Below are 10,494 nucleotides of genomic sequence, written 5' to 3'. Positions count from 1 at the left end.
TACCCAACAATGTTAGTATTTGAATATTGTTACTTGAAGACTTATACATTTTTAAATTTAATTAATTTAATTGACAAGCAATTCTATTATGGTCATACTCTTGTTTGCTTTACCATGAATTGATTAACGTGAACCCCGACTTAAACAAGTTGAAAAACTTATTCGGGTGTTACCATTTAGTGGTCAATTGTACGGAATATGTACTGTACTGTGTAATCTACTAATAAAAGTTTCAATCAATCATTCAAAGCGCCTACAATTTCAGTACTATTGAAGATCTTTGCTCCTTCTCAACTCTGTGGTAATATTCTTTTCACGAAATACAACCAATAGTACGTTAATGTTAAATCTTACTTATGAAAAGTAATCCCCCGATTTGTATTTTCAACAGTCCACTCATTTGAGCAGGAAAACGCTGAACACCATCTTTGTTTTCTACCTGCCAACTGTCAGTTGAGGCTGCTCGCCGGCTCCTCATCACCACTTCAAGATGGCGGCCCAATTTCTCCCGTCACAGGAGCCAATGCTGCGTCTACTTTCAACATGTATATGGTGGAGATGTCCCCATTCACAAAAAAGAGATCAAATTCGGCATATTTATAAATGATGCTAACATAGAAATGCTTGTCAATATTATTATGCTTCAAGCTAATTTTTTTTTATACATACATGTCGATTTCTTAAAGTAAAACCTACGTTTTCACATTGGCTTAAAATTGGTTTTAAAATTATCAAATAAATCTTGTAAAATAGTTTAAACTACAGAAGCCCTTTAATAAATGTCTTTATGGATACATTTAAAGTGGTTTTGATTAGCCTTTTTTGTCCTTTTGTATTTTGTATCTTATTTTTGTATTTTCTTTTATTCTATTTGTATTTGCTTTTATTTTATTTCCTTGAAAGAAAGAAGAATGTCTATGGTCGCTTGGCGAAGTAAATGTTGGCCAACAATGGTTCCACCGTTGAGAACACCTCGAACGCTTCAAATATATTGTGTGGTATCCTAACATCACCGACAGGTGGCAGTATAGTATGATAAAGTCATGCATGGTACCGCCACCAAACAAAACAAGAGAAGGAATAACAGAAAATGGCGTTTGATGAGAAGACGTTATTGTGGTCATTATGGTTATTTGTTTTACACCATATGTCGTTTAATAGTGAAAATATCGATAATACGTGGTTTGTATTGAGATACATTAGTCTGAGTGCACTTTGACGATCCTCGTGCTTCGCTAGCTTAGCATGTTAGTTAGCTTAGCGTGCTAGTTAGCTTAGCGTGTTAGCCGCTAACAAAGAGAGGCGGAAGTGATGAAAACACATCGCTAAGCAGAGATCAAGTGTGAGTGTAAAGTGTTGTGATTGTGTGAAAATGTGCGAAAGAACGATAGCAGAGTATGAGGAGGAACTTTGTCCAACAAAAGAGGAGAAGGAGCGACGACGTCAACTACTGGACGCTGTTTTCAAGAAACATCAAGTTGTGTTACACACAACAGGTTTGTTTACTTCTTACTCTCACATCTTTACTAACGTCATATGTCATTATTAGCTCTATTCTTGAATAGATTGTGAGGATTATGCACTGTTTTTTTAATATTGTTCATAAAAACAAGACCGTTTCAGACACACAATATTTATGAGAGGTTGATTGATTGATTGATTGAAAGTTGTATTATTAGATTGCACAGTACTGTACATATTCCGTACAATTGACCACTAAATGGTAACACCCCAATAAGTTTTTCAACTAGTTTAAGTCGGGGTCCACTTAAATTGATTCATGATACAGATATATACTATCATCATAATACAGTCAGCACACAAGATAATCATCAGGGTATATACATTGAATTATTTACAATCCGGGGTGTGAGGGGGGGGGGGTTAGGTTTGGTTGTTATCATCAGTCAGAGAAATGGAAATTGAAACAGTGTAGGTCTGACTCGGTAGGATATGTACAGCAAGTAGTAGTAGTAGTAGTGAGAGAGAGAGAGAGAGAGAGAGAGAGAGAGAGAGAGAGAGAGAGAGAGAGAGAGAGAGAGAGAGAGAGAGAGAGAGAGAGAGAGAGAGAGAGAGAGAGAGAGAGAGAGAGAGAGAGAGAGAGAGAGAGAGAGAGAGAGAGAGAGAGAGAGAGAGAGAGAGAGAGAGAGAGAGAGAGAGAGAGAGATCAGAAGGCATAAGAAAAAGTATCTACATTTCATTATTTACATTTATAAGAAAAAGTATCTACATTTCATTATTTACATTTAATTATTAACAATCCGGGGAGGATGTTAGTTTAGGGTTGAAGTTGCCTGGAGGTGGACTTTTAGTGCAGTTTTGAAGGAGGATAGAGATGCCCTTTCTTTTACACCTGTTGGGAGCGCATTCCATATTGATGTGGCATAGAAAGAGAATGAGTTAAGACCTTTGTTGGATCGGAATCTGGGTTTAACGTGGTTAGTGGAGCTCCCCCTGGTGTTGTGGTTATGGCGGTCATTTACGTTCTGGAAGTAGTTTGACATGTACTTCGGTATCAGGGAGGTGTAGCGGATTTTATAGACAAGGCTCAGTGCAAGTTGTTTTACTCTGTCCTCCACCCTGAGCCAGCCCACTTTGGAGAAGTGGGTAGGAGTGAGGTGTGATCTGGGGTGGAGGTCTAGAAGTAATCTGACTAGCTTGTTCTGGGCTGTTTGGAGTCTAGATTTGAGGGTTTTGGAGGTGCTAGGGTACCAGGAGGTGCATGCGTAATCGAAAAAGGGTTGAACGAGAGTTCCCGCCAGAACCCTCATGGTGCTTTTGTTGACCAGAGAGGAGATTCTGTAGAGAAATCTCGTTCGTTGGTTGACCTTTTTGACTACCGGTACCTTGGTTGCCATTTTATCACAGGAAAGATTAGCTTCTAGAATGGAACCTAGGTAGTTGACCTCATCTTTCCTGGTGATAACAATGTCACCCACTTTTATAGTGAAGTCATTGACTTTCTTAAGGTTGATGTGGGACCCAAACTGGATGGATTCCGTTTTACCCAAGTGTATGGATAGCTTGTTGTCAGATGTTCCTCTCAGTGTGTAACAATGTGTATCAACATGTTTACACAAAACTCACACAGTCACCGAATATATTTTACATTGTAATCAATATAATTCATAGTTTCATGGCTAATTTCACTTCCTGATTCTGACCTACATGCAACAATAAGTGAAAGTAAACATGTATTGTCAATCATCTTTCTATAAACAAAGTAGTCAACAGTTGATTTATGAAAAGAACATAAAGGTGACTGACTTTCCTTCAGCGTGTTGTAGATGGTCTCCAAGTGAATGTGGGAGCTGTGCTCTAAAGAGGAATTGTTGATGGAGATACTCCATAAAAACACCACATAGTAAACATGTTTTGGTAAGAGTTCCTTTTGGCCCAGCCAACAAATGACCACAAAGAAAAGTTATTTATATGATGACATAAACATAATATGGATGTTTTTAAGTAGTTTTGGAATGATATTTTTTTAAGGTTTTAGTTCCTTCATAATTTATTAATGGTTTTGACTATGTCATTACAAGGTCGTGGTTAAGGTTAGAGATAAGGTTTTGGTGTAATAGGCCGACATGTATACAACAAAATTTGGTTACACACTTCACACCAGTGAGTGTGAAGGTAAGAATGCCTCAATCAATGCTGGCTCGTCCTTATAAATCAGTGGTTCTTAACCTTGTTGGAGGTACTGAACCCCACCAGTTTCATATGCGCATTCACCGAACCCTTCTTTAGTGAAAAATAATATATATTTTTTTCCAATTCAAGACAAAGTTATGTTTTTTTTACTGGTGCACAAAATGAACCGTGCCTGAACATCACCTTGTTCAAAGAACAAAACCAACACACTGCATAAACTCACAACAAATTACACACCTGCAAATCCGATGTAAAATTAGAGGTCGGGTTTGTCTTGACCTCCGTGGCAGATGCTCCGCCGAACCCCTGAGGCTGACTCACCGAAACCCCTAGGGTTCGATCAAACCCAGGTTAAGAACCATTGTTATAAATGCTTTTTCAAATTGCCCCCTTAAATTTCCTGTTTTTTTACTCACTGTACCACCTTTGAAGTAATTTTAGTGTTTTCATTGGTTGTTTAGCTACACACTTTTATCACAACACACGAAGGAACACATTTAATCTCATTGTGTTAATGGTGTGAGTCAAAAACTATTTGTATTCTCTCTTAATCTTTATTTGCTTGTTTACCCAACAGACGACCAGCAGCCCCCACACATTAAAGAGGAAGAGGAGGAGCCACAGCTCCTCTACATTAAAGAGGAGGACAAGGAAGTGTGGATCACTCAGGAGGAAGAGTGTCTTCTAGGGCAGGAGGAAGCTGATCTCACCAAGTTTCCACTGACTGTTGTCTCTGTGAAGACTGAAGACCATGAAGACAAACCACCTGAGTCCTCACAGCTTCATCACAGTCCAAGTAAGCACATATCATTTTATTCTCAGGGCATTCAGTCCATCACAACTGGACTGTTCACTTTGTCTTAGAAGATGTTTGTCCTCTCATCCAAGTAGTCTTCATCTGTTCATGCTCATAGACTTCAAGTCTTACATCATTTGAACTTAAGGCCTTAGAATGTCTTAAATTCTATTAAAATGCAGTGAAAGTATTTAATACGTCATTTTGCATATCCTTAAATTCTATTAACATGTTTTATTTAAAAAAAATGCAAAAACTAATTAGTGGTACAGCGCGGTCAGAATTTATGAAGCATCAGTTTCTTGTGTAAGATGGTAAGTGCAAGTTCAACCATTTGTGCCTGTAGAACCAATCATGTAAACATTTTTTATAAATGTTTTTCCCCCTTCACAACTCAAGCTATCGTGGAAGACAGCGTTAGTAAACATTGTGGTGAAAAGTAGAGATGTCCGATAATGACTTTTTTGCCGATATCCGATACTGTCCAACCGATACCGATACATGCAGTCGTGGAATTAACACATTAATATGCCTAATTTTGTTGTGATGGCCCGCTGGATGCATTAAACAATGTAACAAGGTTTTCCAAAATAAATCAACTCAAGTTATGGAAAAAAATGCCAACGTGGCACTGCCATATTTATTATTGAAGTCACAAACATGCCTCCAAACAGCAGCTTGGAATTTGGGACATGCTCTCCTTGAGAGAGCATGAGGAGGTTGAGGTGGGCAGGGTAGGGTGGGTGTATATTGTAGCGTCCCGGAAGAGTTAGTGCTGCAAGGGGTTCTGGGTATTTGTTCTGTTGTGTTTATGTTGTGTTACAGTGCGGATGTTCTCCCGAAATGTGTTTGTCATTCTTGTTTGGTGTGGGTTCACAGTGTGGCGCATACTTGTAACAGTGTTTAAGTTGTTTATACGGACACCCTCAGTGTGAATTGTATGGCTGTTGACCAAGTATGCGTGCATTCACTTGTGTGTGTGAAAAGCCGTAGATATTATGTGATTGGACCGGCACGCAAAGGCAGTGCCTTTAAGGTTTATTGGCGCTCTGTACTTCTCTCTACATCCGTGTACCACTCCGTACAGCAGCGTTTTAAAAAGTCATACATTTTACTTTTTGAAACCGATACCGATCATTTCCGATATTACATTTTAAAGCATTTATCGGCCGATAATATCGGCAGTCTGATATTATCGGACATCTCTAATCAATATAGTGATATATTACATGTACAATGAAGCGTACATTAAACATAGGAGTATTATTATGTTGTGTGTATAAGGTAAAACATATTATCTGGCGTTTTGTTTCGCAATATTATGCAAAAGCAACCCTTCTTACCTTCTGGTACCTGCTGATCTGTATTTGGGATCTGTATAAGTCCTGAAAAATTGCGCGCGTCCGCGAGTCGATAAGCTTCTTCTTTTTCCTCTATCTTCTTGTTATGGGACATTCATCCTCCGCTGTTGCCATTTATAATATAAAGTAGTGTAAAGTTCTTACTTATATCTGTCAGTAAAATCGCCATGAAAGTGCTAAAACATACCGGTTTAGTGAGTTTACATTATTCACCCAAGGAACTTTAGTTATTAGAGAGTTCGAGAGTCGGACGGTTTTTCACGGGACACATTTCCTTGTTGTTTCCGGATGAAGAGATGCTGCTCCGTTATTGATTGAAGTAAAGTGTGAATGTCATTAAAACAGTTAGCTCCATCTTTTGACACTTCTTCCACTCCCGTCCTTGCACGCTACACCGCTACAACAAAAATGACGGGGAGAAGACGCTGGTGAAGGTGAGCCACGTAAATAAGACCGCCAACAAAACGGCGCATCCGGAAGCGACTGTCAGAAAGCGACTTGAAGATGATCTGTAAAATATCAACTATGCAACATTTTGACCAAAGAACCACCATTACATGTTATGTAGACCACAAGGAAGTCTTTTACATTTAGAAAAAATATATAATAATATGACTCCTTTAATGCGCTCTATAATCCGGTGCGCCTTATATATGAAAAAAGATCAAAAATAGATAATTGATCGGCAGTGCGCCTTATCATCCAGTGTGCCCTATGGTCCGGAAAATACGGTATACTTTTCTGCCATGTTTGATCGAAGAAATATGCAAACAGCTGATCACCGTGATCGAACTCCAATTAATCGCGATCAACGATCACGATGATACAACCGCCAAGCCTTAATTGCAACCATAGACGTCACAGCAGGACACAAATTAATTGTACCGCTTTTGAAGCGTTTTTAGTGGATGGGACAAAAGGAATTGTTTTCATTGGTTGTTCAGCTACACAAACTTTTGACACAACACACAAGAGAACACAAATAACCTCATTGTGTTGAAAGTGGGCTTCAAAAACTATTTCTATTCTCTAGTTATGTCACTCACTTATTTACCAAACAGACGTCCAGCAGGATATAACCTGAAACGGATCCTATTCTGGTGATAGAAGTCGTGTTCATGGCACACTTGATGCTCATTAGTTGTGATGTCTGCTATGAAATATCACTGAGTATCGAAAAACAAGAATCAGAATCAGAAATAATTACTTGGACTTACAAGATGAAATAAGTTATATATTTAACTTCACACTGTCTCTTATTTATATTTTATGAACTATATAATATTTAACTAGAGATGTCCGATAATACCGGACTGCCGATATTATCGGCCGATAAATGCTTTAAAATGTAATATCGGAAATTATCGGTATCGGTTTCAACCCCCCGATTTTCCCGGGAGGATCTCGAATTTCTCCCTAATTCCACCCAAACAACATTATTGGGGGCGTGCCTTAAAGGCACTGCCTTTAGCGTCCTCTACAACCTGTCGTCACGTCCGCTTTTCCTCCATACAAACAGCGTGCCGGCCCATGCCACATAATATGTGCGGCTTCTACACACGCACAAGTGAATGCAACGCATACTTGGTCAACAGCCATACAGGTCACGCTGAGGGTGGCCGTATAAACAACTTTAACACTGTTACAAATATGCGCCACACTGTGAACCCACACCAAACAAGAATGACAAACACATTTCGGGAGACCATCCGCACCGTAACACAACATAAACACAACAGAACAAATACCCAGAATCCCTCTTGCAGCACTAACTCTTCCGGGACGCTACAATATACACCCCCCCCAACCCCGCCCACCTCAACCTCCTCATGCTCTCTCAGGGAGAGCATGTCCCAAAATCCAAACTGCTGTTTTTCATGTTGAAAAAAATAATGCACTTTGTGACTTCAATAATAAATATGGCAGTGCCATGTTGGCATTTTTTTCCCATAACTTGAGTTGATTTATTTTGGAAAACCTTGTTACATTGTTTAATGCATCCAGCGGAGCATCACAACAAAATTAGGCATAATAATGTGTTAATTCCATGATTGTATATATCGGTATCAGTAATTAAGAGTTGGACAATACCGGATATCGGCAAAAAAGCCATTATCGGACATCTCTATATTTAACATGTCTGACTTGAAGTGTGTTGGTTTTGTTTGTTTTCTGCAGACATCCAGCAGCTGATTGGACGTGAAGAAAAACGTGTCCCTCAACCACACGGGGGGAGCCTCACTTTGGAGCAGGATGATCCACAGTCAGCCCATTTTAAAGAAGAGGAGGAGGAACAACAGCCCCCTCTTTTTAAAAATGAAGAAGAGGAACCTAAGCCCCCCAACCTTAAAGAGGAAGAGGAGGAAGTGTGGATCACTGGGGAGGGAGAGTGTCTTCTAGGGCAGGAGGAGGCTGATCTCACCAAGTTTCCACTGACTGTTGTCTCTGTGAAGACTGTAGACCATGGAGACAAACCACCTGAGTCCTCACAGCTTCATCACAGTCCAAGTGAGGAGAACAGAGCCGTGGAACCTTCAAGAAGCAGCTCATCACAACACATGACAACAGAAGCTGATGGAGACCACTGTGGAGGATCACAAGCAGACAAGCTCTTAGCTCCACTATCAGATAGTGAGGACACAACGTCACACGTTAATTTAAATATGGCATCACACACGCGACAAAACCCTTTCACTTGTTCAGTACGTGTTCAGAAACTCTCAGTCAAAAAATACATGCAATCACAAGTGAGAAAACATACAGAAAAAAAACCTTTCAGTTGTTCAGTGTGCGGTAAAAGATTCTCCATCGAAAGTAAAATGAGATATCACATGAGAACGCACACGGGAGAAAAACCGTTCTGTTGTTCACTTTGCGGAAAAGGGTTTCCTAAGAAATATAGGTTGACTGGACATATGAGAACGCACACTGGAGAAAAACCATTCGGTTGTTCCGTGTGTGGTAAAAGATTTTATTTAAAAACTTCATTGCCAACACACTTGAGTACACACTCAGGAGAAAAACATTACAGTTGTTCAGTTTGTGGTAAAAGATTTTTCAACAGTAGTCCAATGAAATCACACATGAGAACACACACGGGAGCAAAACCCTTTCGTTGTTCGGTTTGCGCTAAAGAGTTTGCCATGAAATCTAATTTGACCCGACATATGAGAATGCACACAGGAGAAAAACCTTTTAGTTGTTCGGTCTGCGGTAAAACATTCTCTGACAAACGCAACATGCAAACACACACGAGGACGCACGCGGGCGAAAAACCTTTCGGATGTTCAGTTTGTGGCAAAAGATTCTCTAAAAAAGATCACATGCAAATACACATGAGGATGCACACTGGCGAAAAACCTTTCAGTTGTTCAGTTTGTGTTAAAACATTTTCTAACAAAACTAGCTTGCAAACACACATGAGAACACACGCGGGAAAACAACCTTTCAATTGTTCTATATGTGGCAAAAGATCCTCGGACCGAAAAACTATGCAAACACACATGAGAACACACACAGGTGAATAGCTTTAATGGAAGTCTTTTTTTTTTAAAGGGGAACATTATCACCAGACCTATGTAAGCGTCAATATATACCTTGATGCTGCAGAAAAAAGACCATATATAACCAATTTCCGAACTCTAAATGGGTGAATTTTGGCGAATTAAACGCCTTTCTAATATTCGCTCACAACGTGACGTCACATCGGGAAGCAATCCGCCATTTTCTCAAACACCGAGTCAAATCAGCTCTGTTATTTTCCGTTTTTTCGACTGTTTTCCGTACCTTGGAGACATCATGCCTCGTCGATGTGTTGTCGGAGGGTGTAACAACACGAACAGGGACGGATTCAAGTTGCACCAGTGGCCCAAAGATGCGAAAGTGGCAAGAAATTGGACGTTTGTTGCGCACACTTTACCGACGAAAGCTATGCTACGACAGAGATGGCAAGAATGTGTGGATATCCTGCGACACTCAAAGCAGATGCATTTCCAACGATGAAGTCAAAGAAATCTTCCGCCAGACCCCCATTGAATCTGCCGGAGTGTGTGAGCAATTCAGGGACAAAGGACCTCGGTAGCACGGCAAGCGATGGCGGCAGTTTGTTCCCGCAGACGAGCGAGCTAAACCCCCTGGATGTCTTGGCTCACACCGTCCCTTATGCCACCGAAGATGATCAAGAGAAGAATATCGACCCTAGCTTCTCTGGCCTGCTGACATGAGGGTATGTCTACAGAATATATTAATTGATGAAAACTGGGCTGTCTGCACTCTCAAAGTGCATGTTGTTGCCAAATGTATTTCATATTCTGTAAACCTAGTTCATAGTTGTTAGTTTCCTTTAATGCCAAACAAACACATACCAATCGTTGGTTAGAAGGCGATCGCCGAATTCGTCCTCGCTTTCTCCCGTGTCGCTGGCTGTCGTGTCGTTTTCGTCGGTTTCGCTTGCATACGGTTCAAACCGATATGGCTCAATAGCTTCAGTTTCTTCTTCAATTTCGTTTTCGCTACCTGCCTCCACACTACAACCATCCGTTTCAATACATGCGTAATCTGTTGAATCGCTTAAGCCGCTGAAATCCGAGTCTGAATCCGAGCTAATGTCGCTATAGCTTGCTGTTCTATGCGCCATGTTTGTTTGTGTTGGCATCACTATGTGACGTCACAGAAAAATGGACG

General features: G+C 40.3%; 1 protein-coding gene across 1 annotated transcript; it reads left to right on the top strand.

Annotated features, from left to right (window-relative positions):
- Positions 1-1,081: 1,081 nt before the first annotated feature.
- Positions 1,082-9,674, top strand: LOC140679826 (uncharacterized). Its single transcript, XM_072916110.1, has 3 exons — positions 1,082-1,496; positions 4,232-4,450; positions 7,990-9,674. Exons 1-3 carry the CDS (start codon positions 1,373-1,375, stop codon positions 9,336-9,338), a joined length of 1,692 nt encoding a protein of 563 aa, XP_072772211.1. The 5' UTR covers positions 1,082-1,372; the 3' UTR covers positions 9,339-9,674.
- Positions 9,675-10,494: the final 820 nt, after the last annotated feature.

This window comes from Nerophis lumbriciformis, linkage group LG26, assembly GCF_033978685.3.
Source record: "Nerophis lumbriciformis linkage group LG26, RoL_Nlum_v2.1, whole genome shotgun sequence".
In the NCBI taxonomy this organism is placed as follows: Eukaryota; Metazoa; Chordata; class Actinopteri; order Syngnathiformes; family Syngnathidae; genus Nerophis; species Nerophis lumbriciformis.
This window is presented reverse-complemented; position numbering and strand designations above follow the sequence as displayed.

Coding starts and splice junctions, on each gene's coding strand:
- LOC140679826 (XM_072916110.1), top strand. CDS start 1,373: ATGTGCGAAAGAACGATAGCAGAGTATGAGGAGGAACTTTGTCCAACA. Junction 1,497..4,231: donor AGTTGTGTTACACACAACAG/GTTTGTTTACTT, acceptor TTTACCCAACAG/ACGACCAGCAGCCCCCACAC. Junction 4,451..7,989: donor ACAGCTTCATCACAGTCCAA/GTAAGCACATAT, acceptor TGTTTTCTGCAG/ACATCCAGCAGCTGATTGGA.